The 21,012-nt window shown below is 42.5% G+C and overlaps 1 protein-coding gene across 1 annotated transcript in view; it reads right to left on the bottom strand.

The window, feature by feature from the left end:
• The window catches only part of COL19A1 (collagen type XIX alpha 1 chain), a 348,383-nt gene that overhangs the window by 4,565 nt on the left and 322,806 nt on the right, over positions 1 to 21,012 (bottom strand). The window contains exons 43-45 of the mRNA XM_060235557.1: positions 16,910 to 17,071; positions 16,592 to 16,658; positions 8,231 to 8,359 (exon numbers count right to left, since the gene is read on the bottom strand). Coding sequence (XP_060091540.1) covers positions 8,231 to 8,359; positions 16,592 to 16,658; positions 16,910 to 17,071 — 358 coding nt within the window. The remainder of the gene's footprint in view (positions 1 to 8,230; positions 8,360 to 16,591; positions 16,659 to 16,909; positions 17,072 to 21,012) is intronic.

Raw genomic sequence — 21,012 nt, 5'->3', positions numbered from 1 at the left:
AAAAGAGAGAGTGTACAATGTAAGGGATACACGATCGAGTGTGTATTCATGATGAGGAGAGAAGGGATGGTTTCAGCTCACATTGCCAGCTTCATGTATATTTTTATTTCTTCCATTTTGTGTTCTTTATATAAATTCAACAATTGGCCTTAATTCAAAATGCACAGAATTTGTGCCAGCTTCTGGAGAGGATGGTGGAAGGAACATTTTTTGATTAGTCTGTCTGCTTTGTGGAGATGAAGGAGAGTCAGTTCTGAGGAACTGGAGCATGTCTGGAAGAGGGAGCAGGTTCTGAACAATGGTGCATTGCTAATAAAAGGTGAAAATATCTCTGAGGTCTGTTCAGAAGAGGTGCTCGGGAGTGGAACAGTAGTCAGAAACTGATCCATTACAGGGATCATGAGAGACAGTTTCATATATTTGTTTTCCTTTGTCTAAATTATATTTCTGTGTTTTCTTTGTGAGCTGCTTTGAGTTTCCAGTGGGGAGATAATAGCAAAAGTAAATAAATATTCCAGTGACAGCAGATAAGTGTATTGACCTTTTTTCTCCCTACATAAGGAACAATATTTACCAAACGTTATAGCATTTATTAGAACCTGGCAGAACACCAAGAACCTGTTTGTGGCAGTCATTCACTGGCAGGAGGAGCACATCCGTAAATCACTCCTATACCCCACCCCCAAACCAGCAGTAGCTGGCACCTTTTAGGCTCTAAGCATCCTTGCTCATGAATTGGAGATTCTGCTGAATAAAATGAACTGGACAACACAGATGGCTTTCTTTAGGAGAGATTCGGTAGCTATTTTGGGCCTGAGGGAGCATGACCATACTGAGGAGCTTTAGCGTGAACTAGTTTCACAAAGGCAGCCAAGTTATTTCTGTGATTGTGAAAGCTTTTAAAAAGGCCAGCTGAAATCACAGAAATGGCTGCAGCTGTCCCCAACCAGTTTGCAGTTATCCACTTGAGAATGTGATCACAATGAGAAAATAAACACTGCTGCTTTGCTTTCGTGAGCTGGACTTTGGTTATACATTTAGAAGGGCTAAAGGATATTGAGTTCCTCTACACAATGCTCACTGAAATGGCTAAAAAGATTTTTTTTAAAAGTTCTTTAGCACCTTATAGAACTTAATTTGTGGCCAATAAAGCATCCCCATATCTTTGCAACCTGTGTGTCACCTGTCTTTCAAACACAGAAAGAGGCAATATGCCACAACATAGCTAACATTCTCTTACTGTTTGATACATAATACATTTTACTCAGAACTGGTAATATATTCCTCCTGCTGCCCTATAACATGTTAAGGGAAAGAGAACAATGAATGGAGCTGGAGGAATTTGCAAAAGAATCCAGCATAAGCTGCCACCCAGACACATGAACTCTTATTTAAAATGAGCTACTGGCATTAAAGTTGTGAGCAAGTGGTTTGACTACTGGCAGTGCAATCCTAAACCCTTAGCTGTGAGAGAATTTCACTTCCAGAAGCCCCAGGCCCTCCTCTACCTCACACCGTGTCTAAAATTAATCCAACTCCTCCTTTCACACGTACACCTTTTTATTGTGGGCAAATCACATATCCAGAATTTGAATGGCTGAAGCCATTTTAAGGATGCTTGAAGAAAATACTCTTTGTGTAAATATTTGAGGCACATTTTCTACATGAAGTCAGTTCAGAACCACATCATTAATCAGTAAGCCAGCTATCCAGGTAACAAAATTAATAGAAAATGTCCCTAATGATCCGGGGTTAATTGACATACAAAACTATCTTCTCCATGAAAAGAAGGGATATAGTAGTGTTTGAGTTCACTAAATGGGAAAGGTACTAAATGGGTGGGTGGGTGATATTGTTAACCTGTCCTTGATAAGTGCGACATTCCCAGAGATGTTAAAGGAGGCTGTAATTTGGCCGCTTCTGAAAAAACCTTTGCTATACCCTAGACTAGAGTACTAGCTAACTATCACCCAGTTTCGAACCTGCCGTTCCTGGGAAAGGTGGTTGAGAAAGTGGTAACGAAGCAGTTGCAGGTTTTCCTGGATGAAACATCTCCCCTGGACCCATTCCAGTCTGGTTTCCACCTGGGCCATGGGATGGAGACGGTATTAGTCACCCTCACAGATGACCTAAGAAGGCATCTGGACCAAGGCGGGTCAGTGCTGCTGATTCTTCTTGACCTATCATCAACATTTGACATGGTCAACTATGACCTATTGACCCACCACCTCGCCGTTGCTGGGCTGCGGGGCGTAGCTTTGCAATGGTTTTCCTCCTTCCTCCAGGGATGGGGACAAAGGGTGATGCTTGGCAAGCAGACCTCTCTGCGGCACCCACTTGTATGTGGAGTGCCACAGGAAGCTATTTTCTCGCCCATATTATATAACATCTATATATTATTTAACACCCCTTGCCCAGATTGCCCGAGGTTTTGGACTTGGCTGTCACCAGTATGCTGATGACACCCAGCTCTATCTGTTGATGGATGGCAGACCATCTTCCACCCCTGAACAGCTGTCTGAGGCGTTAGGAGCCATTGCTGGATGGTTACAGCAGAGTTGACTGAAGTTAAATCCAACTAAGACAGAGGTCCTGTACCTGAGTCAAGGGGGTTGGGTTCGTGCATCTAGCTCCCAGCCCTTGGCGGTGCCGTTCTGGCACCGGCCCAACAGGTGAAGAGTCTGGGGGTGATTCTGGATGCCTTCCTCTCCATGGAGGCCCAGATCACAGTGGCTGCTGGGTCTGCCTTTTTCCATCTACGGCAGATCAGGCAGCTAGCACCATACCTATCCCTCCAAGATCTGGGTTCAGTGACCCATGTAATGGTGACTTCCAGGCTGGACTACTGTAACTCGCTCTATGCTGGCCTACCTTTGAAATTGATCCGGAAATTGCAGCAGGTGCAGAATGCAGCAGCTCACCTGCATATGGCTAGCACTCCGTGACCTGTACTGGCTGCCTATAAAGTAACCAGATCCCTTTCAAAGTGTTAGTTTTGACTTTTAAGGCCTTGTGTGGCCTGGGACCAACATACCTATGGGACCGTCTCCTCCCATATACGCCCCAAAGGTTGCTTCATTCGGCCTCCCAAGATCTTCTGATAGTCCCCAGTCTAAGAGATGCCCGTCTTGCCTCTTCCAGGGCCAGGACTTTCTCTGTCCTGGCCCCGACCTGGTGGAATCAGCTCCCTATGGAGATCCGGGCCTTACCTGGCTTGCTGGCCTTTCGTAGGGCCTACAAAACAGAGCTGTTCTGCCAGGTCTTTGGATGAGGCAGTGGGCATCTATTTATCGATCAGTTGGCCTCCCCCCTACAGCTCTGCTGCTCTACAGCACTACTGTACTGTGATGCTGTATTGTGGTACTATTTTGTGCTATACCACCTTGCTGTCATGTCATCTTGCTGAATCATCTTGCTGCACTTTGATGAATGTTGTAATTGGTTTTATTATGATTTTATTGTGATTTTATTTCTATTTTCTGTACTCCGCTCTGAGTCCCCAATGGGGGAATGGGCGGAATATAAATAAATAATACTAATACTAATAATACTAATACTAGCAAAGTATTGTTGCACTTTCCCCACTTGAGATGGTTATGTTTCTAGTATTTTCTAGCCTTCTCCAGAATCATACATTAAATTAGGGCCAGTGCACAAAATGCACTTGTGGAGGTGCTTTAAACGCAGGAAGGCATTTGAGAGCTTTGGCTCCCCATAGGGTTTCTCAGATGTGAAAGTGCCAAGTGCTACAACTATCCATGCGCAGAAGTTTTCCGCACTCTTCTCTTGGGTCTCCAAAAAGATCTTTCCTTGGGTCACAGCCAGTGTTCCCTCTAAGCAGAGTTAGTGTGAGCTAGCTCACAATTTTTTAGCCTCTGGCTCACACATTTTTGTCATACCTCAGGAAAGATGGCCCCAGAGCAAACTAATTTACGCAGTAGTCAAATCACTTGCTCACGTTTAATGCCAGTAGCTCTCAAAATAGAATTTTTGCTCATAAGACTCCACAGCTTAGAGGAAAATTGGTCACAGGATGTACACAGAGGAACAACTATGCAGGACAAAGAGACGAAATCAGTCCCTTTTCCCAACAGAGCTCTGCTTTCAGAAAAGGGAAGGAGGAATTTCACCCTCTTGTCCTTCCTCACAACACTCCTTCCAACTTTGCAACCTGCACAACTATTCCTCTCAGTGGGACCTGCAACCCTGAGGATGATCTATCTGGGGATCAGAAGGCACTGCAGGAATGGAGAAGATCATTGGAAAACTCAGCGTTCTGTGTACAGAGTGGCAGGATACTGCCTACTAAGTATAATCTATTTGTTCTTGCATGTGCTGAGAGCAATTTTTTTTTTATTATGCAAAAGTAAACACTTCTCAAAGCTTTTTAGCTTAAGGTGCTTATTTAATGGCTTTCAATAACTGGTAGCTACCCACTTGTGGGAGTGGGGGATGTTAAGGAAAGAAAGGAGTTTGCAATTTGAATGTAGCCAGTGAAGGAGAAAGGAAGCCTAAATCTTGTGGCTCATTGGGAAGGTCCAGTTTGCGGGAGTTAAAATGGGCATGCTGTTGCAACTACTTGACACACTAGCACTAGTTGGGGTGTCTGTATTCCCAGTTAGGATATATTTGTTAATAAACACATATTATAAACACAGATTTAAGACTCCAATGCTCTGTCATTACAAAGAAACTTAAGCTGTAAAAAGTTGCTTCTTTGAAAAGTTGAAATTGCTACTGATCAGGAACAGTGGGAGGACTTTTATTTACTTATTTTATTATATTTATAATCACACCCTCCCCTATCAGGCTCAGGCCTGTTAACAACAGTCAACAATTTGATAACAGATTTAAATTATTAAAAACATTATTAAAATATTAAAACAATTTTCAATACAATTTCAAATATAGTTTCAGTTGGCGTTCTGTCTTGTTCAAAATCATTTATGTTAATACTGTGGGATGGTGGATACTACGCACCCCCATAGATGTTAAGAGCACCTCCAGTTAGTTGTTAAAAGCCTGCTTGAACAGGTATGTCTTGCAGGCCCTGTGGAATTGTGGCAAATCCCACAGAGCCCTGGTCTCTTCAGGGAGGGCATTCCAAAGGGCAGGCGCAGCCACGGAAAAGGCTCTTGTCCTTGTAGTAGGCCCCATTGATGGACCTCCTGATGGCACCTGGGGTTTTTTTTGGCCACTGTGTGACACAGAGTGTTGGACTGGATGGGCCATTGGCCTGATCCAACATGGCTTCTCTTATGTTCTTAAGTGAGCAACAAGAAATCCATGTAAGGAAAAAAGAAAATTTCGCCCTTGTATTATGAACAACTGGTTTTCTTTTTGTTTGTTTGTTTTGTTTTATCATCAAGGACATGTGGTAACAGTTCAGCACATTTTTCAATGTGCTAGGATTTCCCTGGCCATATAGATAGTTGGCACTATCAGCAATTAGCAATTACCACCTGTTTTTCAAAGTTTTATCAGGTAAGATGGGGAAAGGTGGCATGTCCTTCTCTATACACAGTAGAGAGATTCTACAGGCATACTTCAGGTTCTGAGTACAGAATATTTCTCCCCACATGGCACATTTTTTGCATCTTCAGGATTGCAACCAGAAAGACTGCAGCACCATATGTTTTCCATCTGGATCACTCTAGCTAGATCGCATCAAATATGTTTCTGCGCTATTAAACATAAGGTGGAATTCAACCAAAGTGAAGCATATTTCATTTTAGTAGTAGAGTTAGGCATATGCATAACTCTCATAGACTAATTTTAAAACCACTAGGAAAGGTTAACTGTGTCTGGATCAAGCCCATGCTTTCCTGAACAAAGTCATGTGCGTACAAGTTCATCTGCTACCACAAATCTCTGAAGCTCTGCATTGTCCTTTTAATACTGAAACTGAAAACTACAAGACCATGCTGTCTCTTTCATTCTTCATATCTCAGATTTCATTATTTGCTGTGTATAAATGGATACAATCAGATAGCAAGGAGAAGGGCTGTAGTGTTTCCTTCAGTGCACAATATATTGATTAGTATACTAGTACATCCATCATGATTAGTATATCCATCATGAATTTCTCAACTGCAGATGCAAGGTCAAATTTCTAGGTTATACATTAGCATTAAATATACGGTTACAACTCCAGAGCTGGTGGCAAGAGTAGCTAGGTTAGTCTGATGCAGCAAAAACTGGTGAAGACTGTTGTGGCACCTGAAAGATACACATAATTGTGGTATGCTCAGTGATAGGCTTGAGCCCCCTTCAAGAGATGTATGAAGCATATGACAGGCTCTGGTTTTTTTTTGCTATTGTATGTTTATCAGAATTAACAGGTGCCACAAAACTCTTTGTTAGGCTTATGAGAACACTTTTCTTCACTAAGCTTTGGACTATAACAGCATCTTTTACAAGGGGACAGAAAAGCTTATCAGCCTCCTCCATGGCTGAATAGATTAAAAAAAACCCCTCTGAATTACTGAAGAAAATTAAAGAATTGTCTTTTGTTCTGGAAATAAGGAAGAAAAATAAACGAATGGCATTTTTTTTCAGAGAAATGGGTTTTACAGCTTGTGTGTCTACAAAGAACCAAATCCCTCCAAATCCAATGGGACTTCAGTTGCAGCTTTGGTTTTTAATTGCTGACACACTTATCATAAAGGTGCATATGCTTGTGACAATATATAACTTACATGTTTTAAAATATACACTATGTGGAGAAAAAGTAATGGGAAGAAAGTGTAAGTGGGTCTATGTTTAGTTGACCTGACTTTTGTTCTGTCATATTAAAACTGCAGTGATTTTGAAGATATTTTATGTTCAGCTACACAGTATTATTCTCATGACTAAATACTAAAAGCAGCTTCCATTATTCCTCCCCAAAAAGCACAGTTCACAGTCATCATTTGGCAAACATGCTGCTGGGAAGTAATTCACATTATAGCTTGGCTTAAACTATCCACCATGGGCATCCTTATTAAAACAATCTGGCAGAATCATTCCAAGTTGACCATTTACAACAATTTGAATATTCAGATGCTGAGCAAGCCACTCAGTGTTAAAAACTCTAGTCCCTTTTAATGCTCTCCTCGGTCCTTTATTCTGGTTCTTCTCATTCTGAGCTCATCACACTGTTCAACCTTCAGTCAAGGATTTGCTCTTATCAGTCTCTCTAGCCTTTATTCTTCTCCTCACAGCTTTGCGTTCCGCCCCTCTTCAGGTTGTTTTCTCGCTTCTTCATTCCAGTCTGACTTGCTCTGACTCCAGAGCAGACCAAACTAACAAAAGATAATAATTAAGAACTACCTATATACACACATGGTTCATTATTTACTACCCCAATAATCTTTTTACAATAATCTGTTTATAGCATGTACTCTAATTATTCTCTCCTATAAATCTAAAATGACAATAGAATCTGGTCCCAAAGATGAATAGTAAAACAAAGAGGAAGACTGATTTACTGGCAGGTGTTGTTGTTGTTTTTAAATGGGTGGAGGGAGTACATCAATGCACTGTCTTATACAAACTGCTAATTATATTAAAAATATAGACCCCTTTGCAGTCATTACATTTCACTACTCATGTAGGAAAAAGCGCAATACGCATCTCCCCAATACATGGGTTCACCATTTTGTCTAAGAGGGGCAACATGTATCACTCTTTTTAGACAAAATGGCTATTATTCCATACTGGGAGACTGGGAGGATTGTACGTAGGGCATTGTCTCCATATGTGTGGTGGAACATAGTGACTGAAAGGCTTAGATATGGTGCAAAGCTAGTGGAAATGGAAGTGTGAATTTAACTAGAGTCATAGTTCAGTTTCATCATTTGTGTGCTAAAAAGGTATTTTTTCCCTTAGAAGGTTGGAGACACAAGATCTCAGACCCAGAGGTCAAAAGCTGTAGGGTAATTCTCTCATTGCTAGAATGTTGTTGAGTCTGATCATTGGGACTGAAGGCAAACCTAGAACTTAGGAAAGCTGTGTGTATCAGTAACCTAATGTTATCAGTTATTAGGATTATTATGCATTGATTAGAAGTGTTTAATGTACAAAAACACACATCTACTAAGGGTTAATACATTTGTCTAGTCTGAAAAACAGTAGTATTGATTTAAAAGTTAATTATTAGGAAGCTACATATGTAGTTCTACCCAACTCTGACAGTGTTTGGAAACTTTAAAAATAAAATACATAAAAGGTGTATGTCTGGAAATCCTACCTGGTGATCCAGGTTCTCCAGGTGGTCCAGGTAATCCATCTTTTCCTGGAAGACCTGGTTTTCCATGAGCTTGGGAAGCCAACATGGCAGCTGGCAGCTTGAGCTGAGATACAAAATGAGCCATTCTCTCTGCAATAATGAAAGATTTTTTTTAATGCATGAGTAGTCTTTGGGCTTTCATAAAATGAAAAAGTGATCCCCATTGCACCTTAACTTATTAAACTAGTTGAAGTTTAGATCTTTCAGATTACCAGTAGTCAATTAATCATATGGCAGTCCAGTTTCCTAAACAACTTTAGCTAAATTTAATCTCTCTACTGATCATTAACTGGGCATATAGGCCAAATCCATCCAATGTTGTCTCCTCTGAATGTGGAGGTTTCCTGGCTCTGAATGTGGAAGTTTCTATTAGTCATCATGACCAGCAGCCACTGATGAATCCCTGTGAGACTTTCAACTTTTGCAGACCCCTGGTACAAATTATAGCTAGCATTGAGTGTATCCTCCTAGCATTAGGGAACAAGGATTCTGCTTGTTTACTGGATGCCTACTTCCCCAGTGGGCACCCTCTTTGAGTTGACAGAGGTGTTCTAGGATGTGGTGTTGGAGACACCAAGACTGATTGTTCTGGGTGACTTCAATATTCATGCTGAGTTTTCCTCACCATGACTGGCCAAGGATTTTATAGCTTCCTTGGATGCCCTGGGCCTCTCTCAAATTGTGATGGGCCCAACACATAAAAGAGGTCATACCTTGAACTTAATCTTTTGCACTGAGCCTTTGAAGGAAGGTCTTCTTTCAGGGTTGGAGATGCAGCCTGAGCACTCTCAGGGCCAGCCCTGGATTGCCTGGCATGCTAGGCAAAGCTAACTTCTGGCACCACCCCCCGCCCCTGCACTGATAACATCACTAAGTCACATGGGTGACTTGGTGCCCTCAGAAGACTGGTGCCCTAAGAAATCACCTAGTTAGCCTAGTGGCAGGGCCAGCCCCGAGCACTCTCCATTAAAGGCAAGGGTAAATATGGTAGGAGTCAATTAACTGGTATGCTCATGAATTTTACCGGAATCCAGAATGCTCCAGGAGATTTTAGGATTCCAAACACATGCTCTGTTGAGGCTGCAGTGGGAGTTTGGAACATGAAGCTCTTCAAAGATATTGATAAGGTTACACCTCACTGACATCTCCGGCCACTAGCAGAAAACTTGCACTGAATCCAACAGCATGTGCTATAGAGCCTGCTGGAAGACGTAGGAACCAGTGGTGACAGCAGAAAAGAAATGTCATTTCTCGGCAACCATTGCATCAGCTAGTTCACGGCCACCCCAATTGTTTAAGACATCTGCTGATCCCTAAATCTGAACTGTTATTGTCTTGAGAACAATTAGCTGTTATTCAAAGTTATAAGCCAAGTATTTTGCTGATAAAATAACACAAATATGCTCTGATCTGGATCCCAGGCAGACAATATGCCTAATACATCATCTGGACCATTTTGGCCCAGTTACTGTGATGGATGCTGACAGGATCTGGGAATCTGTGAAGGCCACTGATTGTGCACTGAATCTTGGCTGCTTAAAATCACATAATAACAACATGACAACTGGCATCTATCATAGATTATTTACTTTTATTTTTTCAGTAGCCCAGAATACTTTCCATTTGCCCTCAAAGAGGTGGTTATCTATCCACTACTTAAAAAACTGTCTCTACCAAAAATTAATGTGGTCAGCTATCACCATGCCTCTAATGTGCCCTTCCAGGGCAAAGTGATTAAGATACCAGTAGCAGACCAGGTCTTATTGAATAACTCATCTGCTTTGGATGCTTTTCAGTCTGATTTCAACCCAGACTTTTGAGATGGCCCTAGTGGCTTTAGTTGACAACCTCCATCTGAGTCTAGACAAAGGCCATGCTTCTTTGTTGCTCCTAATGGATCTACCATTGATTCAGTAAATCATGTTGAGGGGTTTGAAAACAAAAGTAGTTGTCAGGGTATGCACCTTGGACTGGTTTAAATAATTCCTCCAGGATCAGATTCAGAGGGTTGCCATTAGAGACCAGTTATCTTCCGTGTGGGAGTTGTCCTGTGGGGCTCTACAAGGCACAATTCCCCATGTTATTCAACCTCTATGTAAATTCTTTAGGAGAAAGCATTTGTAGCTTTGGAATCAGATGTCATCAATATGATGATGATATCCAAATCTATATCTGTCTATCCAAATCTGCTGGCAATACAGTAGAGGTCTTCAGCCACTGCCTGACTGTTGTGGTTAAATGGTTAAAAGTGAACAAATTGAAATTGAACCCAGGAAAGACAGAGGTAATGCTGGTTGAAAAGGAAGATCTTGAAGGACACTGTGCTTCCAACCTTTGTTGGAGTTCTGCTTATCTTTGTGGATGAAATTAAGAGCCTATGAGTTAATATGCTTCTTCCCAACTTTGTTTAGTCCAAAAGATGACGCCTTATCTTGACTACCAATCTGGCTACCTAGATCCATGCCACAGTAACATTGAGACTAGACTACTGAACTGCACTCTACTAAGTTTCCCTTCAAAATCAACTCCGAGATTCCAATTGATGCAGAATGCTGTGGCTTGGTTATTATCAGGAGCCAGGCAAAGCAGAGGTATCACCCATTCTCCAGTCACTTCATTGGCTACCCATCAGTAACCAAGTTCAGCTCAAGGTATTGGCTATCACACATAAAGTCCTTCGTAGTCTTGGATCATTATATCTGCAAGACTGCCTCTTCACGTATGTTGTTCCATGACAAATTTGCTCATGTATTTGGGGCATTCTGCAGGTGCCATCCTGTAAATGGACAAGATCAATACATTTCGTACTGGCCCTCAATTTGTGGAGGTCAAGAAGGTTCCTACCAGTGTTCCCTCTAAGCTGAGTTAGTGTGAGCTAGAGTTCACAGTTTTTTTCGCCTCCAGCTCACTCACTGTTGTCTTAGCTCTGGAAAAATGTCCCTAAGCAAGTTAATTTATGCAGTAGCTCACAATATTAATTCCACTAGCTCATGAAGTAGAATTTTTGCTCACAAGACTCCACAGCTTAGAGGGAGTACTGGTTTCTACACTCCTGGCATTTTGCCAACTATCAAAAACAGAATTGTTCAGAAGGGCATTTTTATAAAGGAGAGAGGGCTATATTGTTAAAGATTGGTCCAGGAAAATGCACTGTTTCTATATTATGTTCTAAATCATGTTCTGAATTGCTTAATATGCCAGGTTTAATAATTATGCTTTGTTCAGAAAACAGCTTCATTTCAAATTTATGCTATTCCTAGTCCTATTACATTGCTTATTGGACATATTCTATTGATTACATTGCTTTATACTGTATATTGCTTGAATCTCAGCAAGAAAGGTGGACTATAAGTAATATTGTTAAGAACTTTAGTTCTCTGCAAAGACTTTGGTCAAGAGTGCCTATGTGAAACCCTGACTAGGCCTGCACAAATATTTTCTCACAGAGAAAGTTGGTAAGTGACCTTCAAGCAAACTGCTTACACATGAGTGAAGCCAGTACCATCCTTAGTAGGGCTTCTTAATTGGCAAATTCTTTACAGCTGAAGAAATGGCCTTGGATGCTGAGAAGTGAGACCACCATCTGCAGCATGTGGTCACATATCTCAGTAATGAGGGAAATAAGTTACATCAGCTATTGGATTGTGATTGGCTCTAGGGCCCAGAGAAGGTCAGGATTCCTTTTCTATAAGTCAGCCAGCCTTTTGTCTAGGTGCTAGCTGAGTAATCACTTGGCAAGTCAATATGTTAGTGGCAGCCCAAGCTCAGTTGTTGTGGGCTAAGGCCCTACCTTGTCTTTGAGGAGAAGAGTTTGGATGCTGAACTTAACACCTGCTTGGGATATTGTGGTATGTAACTATTGCTCTTTAAGTTTAGTTATGTTGGAAAAGCCTATTTTATTATTTTTCTCCTTCACATGTTATGCCTTTTAGAATATTATATATTATAAAATTATAAAAATATTCTAAAAGACATAATGTGTGAAGGAGAAAAATAATAAAATAGGCTTTTCCAACATAACTAAACTTAAAGAGCAATAGTTGCATACCACAACTCTGTAGTTGTTGAGAGTAGTTAAAAGGAACTTGCAGCAGCTACTATTTTAGACTAGAGGGGGACAGACTCTCTGGGAATTTTGTAACTCATTTTACTTGGCCTTTGAAATAGGGCTTCTGCTCTTCCAGGGCTTGGGGGAGTACAACCCATAACAAACAAATAAATAATACATTGAATTTTGTGGTCCAAAGCTCTTTTTGTCAACTACATTTAATGACATGCAGCATTAACTGATCCTAGCCAGAATAAAACCAGTTTATTTATTTATTTTATTTAACTTATATCCCGCCCTCCCAACCAAAGGCAGATTCAGGGCGGCTCACAAACCAAGGGTCGACACTAACACATTAGTGTGACCAATACAATAAACAACAATAAAAACATAGAACATAAAAACAATTTAAAACATTTGTAAGTGCTACTATCATAATTTCAGGCAGCGATTTAAATTCTGGTGATTAGCTATACTCAGAAGTCTCAGGATCGCCATAGCGTAGTGCAGTAGGCCATTGGTGGTGTTCTTATGGGCCAGTCCCATTGCTGCAGATGTTACCATTCATGTAAATGCCTGGTGGAAGAGTGCCGTTTTGCAGGCCCTGCGGAACTGTAGGAGTTCTTGCAGGGCCCTAACCTCCTCCGGCAACTCATTCCACCAGCTAGGGGCAGCAATGGAAAAGGCCCTGGCTCTTGTCGTTTTGAGCTTCACTTCTCTGATACTGGGAACTGTCAACAGGTTTTGAGACCTGGACCGAAGTGCTCACTGGGGTATGTACAGGGAAAGGCGGTCCCTAAGGTAAGCAGGACCCTGGCCATATATGGCTTTAAAGGTAAAGACCAGCACCTTGAAGTGAATCCAGTACCCTATCGGTAGCCAGTACAGCACTTTCAGCATAGGCTGGATGTGTTCCCATAAAGGAACTCCCATTAACAGCCTGGCTGCAGAATTCTACACTAGCTGAAGTCGCCGGCTTTGAGACAAGGGCAGCGCCCTGCAGAGAGCATTACAGTAATCCAGTCTCGAGGTGATCATTGCATGGATCACTGTTGTCAAGTTGTCGCGTTCGAGAAAGGGGACCAACTGCTTTGCCATCCGCAGAAGGTAAAAGGCTGACTTGGCAGTGGCAGCTACTTGGGCCTCCATTGTTAATGAGGGATCCAAGAGCACCCCTAAGCTTTTAACCTTGGGTGCCAGCATGAGCTGGGCTCCAACAAAGGTCGGTAAACGGACCTCCAGTCCCGGACAGCAGCGACTCAGATACAGGACCTCCGTCTTCGTCGGATTTAATTTCAGTCCACTCAGCCTGAGTCACCCCGCCACAGCTTGCAATGCTGTGGACAGATCTTCCGGGGTGGAGTTGGACTGGCCACCCATCAACAGATAGAGCTGAATGTCATTGCATACTGGTGACAACCCAGCCCATACCTCTGGGCAACATGGGCAAGTCGGTGCATGTAGATGTTAAATAGCATCGGAGAAAGAACTGCTCCCTGTGGCACACCACATATAAGTGGGTGTCATTGGGATAGTTTGTCTCCTAGCGCCACCCTCTGTCTGTGACCCTGGAGGAAGGAGAAAGCCAGTTCAAGGCCAACCCATGAATCCCAGCATCGGTGAGGCAACAAGTCAGTAGCTGATGGTCGACCATGTCGAATGCCGCCAACAGGTTTAGCAACATCAGCACTGCTGAGCCACCTCTGTCCAGGTGCCTCTGGAGGTCATCTGTGAGGGCAACCAGAACTGTCTCTGTCCTGTGACCCAGACAAAAACCAGATTTATGTGGGTTAAACATGGAAGCATCATCCAGGAAACTCTGAAGCTGCACTGCCGCAGCCCTTTCAATAATCTCGCCTAAGAATGGCAAGTTAGACACCGGTCGATAACTAGCCAATTCAGCAGGGTCCAAAGATGGTTTTTTTAAAGGGGATGAACCACTGCCTCTTTTAGAAGGTTCCTTCAAGAAGGGACCTGTTGACAATTTCCCTTAGCGGAACCCATAGCTCCTCTCGGCCAGTTTTTATTAGCCAAGAGGGGCACGGGTCCAGCCTACAGGTGGTTGGGTGCACAGTAGAGAGTACTCTGTCAATTTCCTCTAGGCTGAGTGGTGTGAAAGAATCCAAAACTTGACTAGAAGACATGCTCGGGGCCTCAAGTTCATTTACTGTTTCCAAGATGGCAGGGAGGTCACGGTGGAATGCCAGGACTTTATCTGCGAAAAACTTGCAAATGTTTTACAGCCAATATCCAGTTAAAGACCGAATTGTCCTAAATAATTGTGCTGGGTGTGAGTTCGCAGACGCAATCATGGTCATAAGATATATTTTCTTAGCGGCCTTGACTACCATCTCATAGGTGCTCATATACAACCTATAAGTTGTTCTTGTCACTTCGTCGCAGGCTTGATGCCTCTGCTTCTCTAGCCGTTTGAGCCTCCGTTTCATCTGCCATAGCCCCAAAGTATACCAGGGCGCCAGCCTTGTATGGGGGCGCAGAGGGTGCCTGGGAGCGATTTCATTAACGGCCGTGGTGAGCCTGCTATGCCAGGTCTCCACAAGCTCATCTAGAGAATAGCCAGGGAGCCAAGGATCCTGAAGAGCCATCTGGAACCGCATAGATTCCATGGGCGGGCTTAAATACACCCACTGCCCAAACAGGGTTGGAACGGGATATTCAAGTGGGCCTTCAGGGCATAGTGGTCCAACCACGGCACTGCATCAGCAGTAATACGGTCCACTGTCATTCCCGCTGCAAAGATCAAATCCAGAATATGTCCAGCCTTATGGGTGGGAGTTGTTACATATTGAGAGAGTCCCAGTGCTGCCATGGATGACACCAGGTCCGACGCCCATGTGAAGCCCACATCATTGGCATGGACACTGAAGTCACCCAGGACCAGAAGTCTAGGGTGCTCCAATGCCCAGCCTGCTATGGTCTCCACAAAGGCTGGCAGGGCATTGGCCTGTGCAGTGGTCGGTCAGTACACCAGGCAAATAGCCAAACTCTCTTGCGTCTCAGTCACCAGATCGGTACATTCAACATTGGTGATCCTTGGAGCCATGACTGCCCAGAAGAAGTAAGCCTCCCGGATGAACATCGCTACTCCTCCCCCCCGTCCACTAGTCCACGATTGATGAAGGACCGAGAACACAGGAGGAGCTACTTGGGAGAGAGCAACTGCCTCCCCATCTTGCACCCAGGTCTCAGTCACACAAGCAAGGTCCATATTCTGCTCTAGCAGGAAATCCCACAAGACAGCGATCTTATTATTAATGGACCTGGCATTGCACAACACCAATGTCGGAGGCGGATGTTTCAGCTTGGCCCCACTGCTTGCAGCCATTGGGATGGGATGCAGGGTGGAAGGAGGTCGAGCATTCTGGCATCTCGGCCTCCTTCCCTTATATAAATACCTGTTCCCACCGCTATACTTTCCCTTCCCCAGGAGCACCGGAATCCCCAGCTCAATTGGAATTGGAAAAATCAAATCTGTCTCTATGTATTGCCTTCACATCAACCTTGAATTCTTAGCCTTAGGTCAGTTTATCAAGGCAAAGAGTCTATAGGTCACCTGCTTACCTAGAAAAAGATGCAATTTGGTCATGGGTAAGCTTCTGTTTTTGTTTCCTGCTTGGAACTGCAAAGACAGAAGCATTTTCAAGAAACTGGCAAGCCAAAATATATGGCTGGCAATTAACTAACTTTTATTAACTGAGACTGGGGATGTGCCTCAGGTGATTTTTCAAGATCTTACAAGTTTTACTATTCCATTAGTCTAATTTTTTTTCTGTGTAAGTCTTTTGAATGTTAAATTATGTGAATGCAATATATAGGCTTCTAGAACACTAAGGGATCAATCCTATGCACACTTACTGGGGCATAAGCTCTCCTGAACATAGTGGAATTTATTTCTGAGTAGACATACATAGGATTAGGCTAGTCTGGTAACTATCTCACTAAGACTGCGATCCTAAACATGCCAATTATGTTGTAAATCCATTGAATTCAATGGGATTTACATAGGAGCATACATGTTTAGGATTGTACAATGTGAACTGGTCTTTCTCTTTTTCCCAATCCACTGGAATAAGGCTGCAGTCATAAACCCATCTACTGCACAGTAAGTCCCAATAAACATGCATAGGACTATGCCACACATGTTAAGTAAACCCAGAAAAAGATGCCTTCAAATCTTACATTCCAGAAGTAAAATAATTGAGTGAACATTTACAACTCTTGCAAAACAATTACATTTTGCCGTCCTTCCTTACCTTCAAAAACTCTAAGAACCTCTTGTCTGATATATTTTTTCATTTCTTCAAATGAAATGGAATCAGCCTGATGAAGTAATTTTTGAAAAATGGTAAATATAAGGGTAGATGTTCTTAGTATCGAAATAATCAAAGCAAAGATGCTGGATTGTGTTTGGTAGTATGTCTTATAAGAGCTTGGCAATAAGATCAATATTTATAAGTATAACACAGTACAAAGATGAAAATTATAATAACTGTAAAATTAGCATATTTAGGTTTTAGTCCTGCTTAAAAACAGTAGCTCTTGTAAGCCTCTTCAAGAGACAGATGCCTTACCGGTAAGCCCGGGACACCTGGGTGGCCCTGAGGACCTGGTGATCCAGGGTTGCCCTTGTCCCCAGGTGGTCCCGTAGGTCCAAGAGAACCTCTGTCTCCTGGTAAGCCAGGTTTTCCTCTTTCACCTTGCGGCCCCCTGTCTCCTGGTATGCCTTGATCCCCCTGTTCAAAAGAAAGAGAGCAGGTTTTTTTTTTGGTCATATCTGTTTGACTCTCAATTGTCTTTTATTCGTTAAAATCTGAGTCAAGGATGCTGAGAACCATTTCATTAAACTGCAGCACAATTACATAGAGAAAATGCTGACAGGCTATGATCAAACAAATGCTATGTTTCTGTAGTCACTCTTGCTGTATTAGCTGAACTCTACAAAAAGAAAAAAGAAAAAACAAGAAATGAATATATAAGGCTAGAATAACTATGACAGTCAAGTGTTGGTTTTGCAGACCTGAACAATTGTCTGAGACAGATGGAAACAAACAATTAGCTTCTACAGCTTTATGCCTAATCAAAATTCTTGCTGTTTTCTACAATAGTGGTGCCAGAGGTCATGGAAAATTTTAAGAATATGGAAAAATTACTTTAAGAGCATCAAAATGACAATAGCAACTGAATAACTTGAATGGGGGTACATAGGTTAAGTATACAAAAAAGTTGCGAGAATCTCACGAAAATGCTATATAATGTGGATCTTCTACTGAGCTACAGAATGGTGTCATTACTTTTGTTCTTAACTGAGCAAACAGGCAGACATTATTCAAGTGGCAATATGATTAGGACTAGCAGCTGGATGAAAGAATTGGGTGGCAATCCTAACTGTGCCATGCAATGAGGCAGATTTTATCATCTTCTAAAATGTGAAATCTGGGGCAGTAGTAATGTGGTGGAACAAAATACACCTTAAAATATAGTCAGGTACTATCAATAACTAACTTCTCATGCATAAATAATATGCTGAGTTGATGTGTAGCTCCCGTATAGTAAGTTTTCCACCTGAAGCTGAAAAAGAGAAAGAACAGGGAAACTGATGTGGATCCAGCTTTCTTCCAAGGAGCCTTTCTTTATTAGAGGAAGAGCCAATTAAGTTGGTAAAAGGCTCCTTCGGCTGGAGGAAGACATCAAACATACAGTGGAGTGGTAGGACACAATAAGGATTCACCCATTGAAAGCAATTACTGGTATAGGTAGAGGATATGGTGAACAGTCATGGATGTCAAGAAAGCACAGTAACTATGAGGTTCTATTCTGGCAAAAGAATACTACTCAAGGTAGTTGTTCAGCCTTGATAGTAAAGGATGGAGTTCTGCTCTATTTGTGGGAGGTATTCTTTCTATAATAAAAGCAAAGCGGTATTGGCAAAATGGAGCTCTCCCACTGTCCTATCAACTGCCAGTCAAGGTCTGTTGCATTCCATTGGGTGAGGATTGAGGCACTGCTTCACAGAGGAGAAAAAGCCTTCCCTTGATTGGCAGACAATGGAGGAGGGAACCTGCTACAGAAAGCCTTTCTTTGATTGGCACTGCTTCACAGAGGAGATAAAGAAAGCCTTCCCTCAATTTGCTGAGGCAGGGAGGTAGAGGGAAAGTGCCACAGAAAGCTTTACTTCAATTGGCACTGCTTCGCATAGGAGATAAAGGAAGCTCTCCCTGAGGAGGAAGGAAACTGCCACAGAAAGCTTTCCCTCAATTGGAGATTTAAGGGGTTGAGCCTGGAGAGGGTGGGGTTTGAAGAGGGCTGGGACCTCAGACATGTACAATGCCATAGACTCCACCCTTCAAACCTGCCATTTTCTCCTGGGGAACCACTGTTCCAATCTCCAGGTGAGGGATAGAGATCACTTAGAATTACAACTGCTCTTCAGATGGCAGAGATCAGGTCCCCTGGAGAAAATGGCTGCTTTGGAGGGTGGAATCTGTGTCATTAAACCCTGCTACGGTTGGTTCCTTCCTGCTTTGGTCCTCAACATGGAGAAAGACTGTACTCTTCCTAGGTAGGCTCAAGAAGCGGGGAGGAGATACAAAGCTGAAGTCAGATCACTTCCCCTACAGAAAACCACCACCTTGGTACTCTGTGGTATACAATAACACAACTATGCCAGGCCAACCCCCCCCCCCCCCCCCAGATCACACCACAAGCACATGCTAATGTAAACTGCTTTGGTCCCCTGGAGAAAATGGTACACTCTGAATCATTATACTCTGCTGAGGTCACTCCCCTATGACAGCCAGTGTGATGTGGCAGTCGCCACTTCAGATCAGGGTCTAACAGAGTCTGCTGACTGGGTGATTTTGGACCAGTCAGACTTTCAGCCTAATCTGCCTTACAAGGTTGTTGTACAGATTAAGGGAGAGAGGAGAATTATGTAAGCTGCTTTGGTCACCACTGCAAAGAAAGACTTTACTTTTCCTAGGTAGAGGCTGTCGGGGGGGGGGGGGGAGGAGATGGAACGAAATCTATCCCATCTCTTTTTGCCCCATCTCTTCTTTCTCAATCTTCCCCTCTCTGATAACCTACCCCACATTTCCCCACTTTCCCAACAGCAGCTTTCTCAACATACCTTGCCACCCTCTATCTTTCCCTTCAGACCCAGCCCCACCCCCCACCACGACACTCATCCACAGAAAATTTCTAGCACCTGTTGTTTTTCTCCTCACAACAGGCTTTATTACTAGGGTGAAATAATTTGTAAAGATTTAATTTTTCTGTAATAAATCAGGTATTGATAATTTAAGCAGTAACAGTTTTCGTAACTTCAAGCTGGTAACTGGGTTGGTCTGAAGCAGCAAAATAAAGTTTGAGCCCAGTGGCACCTTTAAGACCAGCAAAGTTTATTCTGGGTATACACTTTCATGTCCACGCACATTTCTTCAGGTGTGCACGCACATGAATGCATATACTCAGAATAAAAATTTGTTGGTCATAAAGGTGCCACTGAACTCAAACTTTGTTTAGTTTTCATAACTGTGCTGCTTGATAATTTTCTTGGGTTTTAAAGAAATGTATCTGTAATGGGCAGCAAATGGCTAATGTGTTAACCTGGTCTAAGTGAGAACCATGATTGACAGGGGTCCAAATGAAATTCTACAGTCAAGAGTGGTAGTCAAGAATGGCAGTTGAGAATAGCAGATAGTTCATTTAAGAAGTCAGTTAAGAAGAGTGAGTGGATCGAGGAAGATCAAGGAATTGGGAAGTGGGATAAGTAGTCCTTCCCTGAGAGAAATAACTTCTGATACTGTCAAGTACTAAAGAAGAGAAATTGGAACCTGTGTGTGTGTTCCTGCCTTTGCAAACTTTTATAATTTTATTACAAAGAGGTTTATGCCTATTAATATACAAAGTGAAAGACAATCTCTTGCCATGGTTTTAAAGACCTGTCTGTAGAACCAAACAGCTACTTTATTGTGAAAAACTATTGTTTATAATTGTACACTATTACCCCTCATTCTTATGGGCCTGTTCACTTGCCAAGTTTAAACCCCAATTCCTACCCAATTGTTTCCTCATAGAAGTGAAATAAAGCAGCTTGTTTGTTTTAAATTAACATCAGACTCTCGTGTGTCATAATAGCCCTGTGGCGCAGAGTTTACAGCTGCAGTACTGCAGTCATAAGCTCTGTTCATGACCTGAGTTCGATCCCCAGTGGAAGCTGGGTTTTCAGGTAGCGAGCTCGAGGTTGACTCAGCCTTCCATCCTTCCAAGGTTGGTAAAATGAGTACCCAGCTTGCTAGGGGGAAAGCTTAGATGACTGGGGAAGGCAATGGCAAACTACCCCGTAAAAAGTCTGCTGTGAAAATGCTGTGAAAGCAACATCCTCCCAGAGTCAGAAATGACTGGTGCTTGCACAGGGGACCTTTCCTTTTCCTCGTGTGCCATTATCAAGACATAAGGATTTTTGTTGGTTCCTCAGTTCCCTGGTTGGGTCTGCACATATCCATATATATTTAAACAACTGGAAGGGACAGACAGAAAAATGAAGAAGAAAAGGGACTGCCTGGCAAAAGAAAAATGGAAATGGAAGAAACATTGTAGTATCTTTAAAATGACCATAAAAGTTTACTGTTAGATCTGAACTAATGCTGTGAACATACATTTGACCTTTCAGTGA

This window comes from Heteronotia binoei, chromosome 1, assembly GCF_032191835.1.
Source record: "Heteronotia binoei isolate CCM8104 ecotype False Entrance Well chromosome 1, APGP_CSIRO_Hbin_v1, whole genome shotgun sequence".
NCBI lineage: Eukaryota > Metazoa > Chordata > Lepidosauria > Squamata > Gekkonidae > Heteronotia > Heteronotia binoei.
The sequence above is the reverse complement of the archived record's forward strand: the minus strand, read 5'-3'. Positions and strand labels throughout refer to the sequence as shown.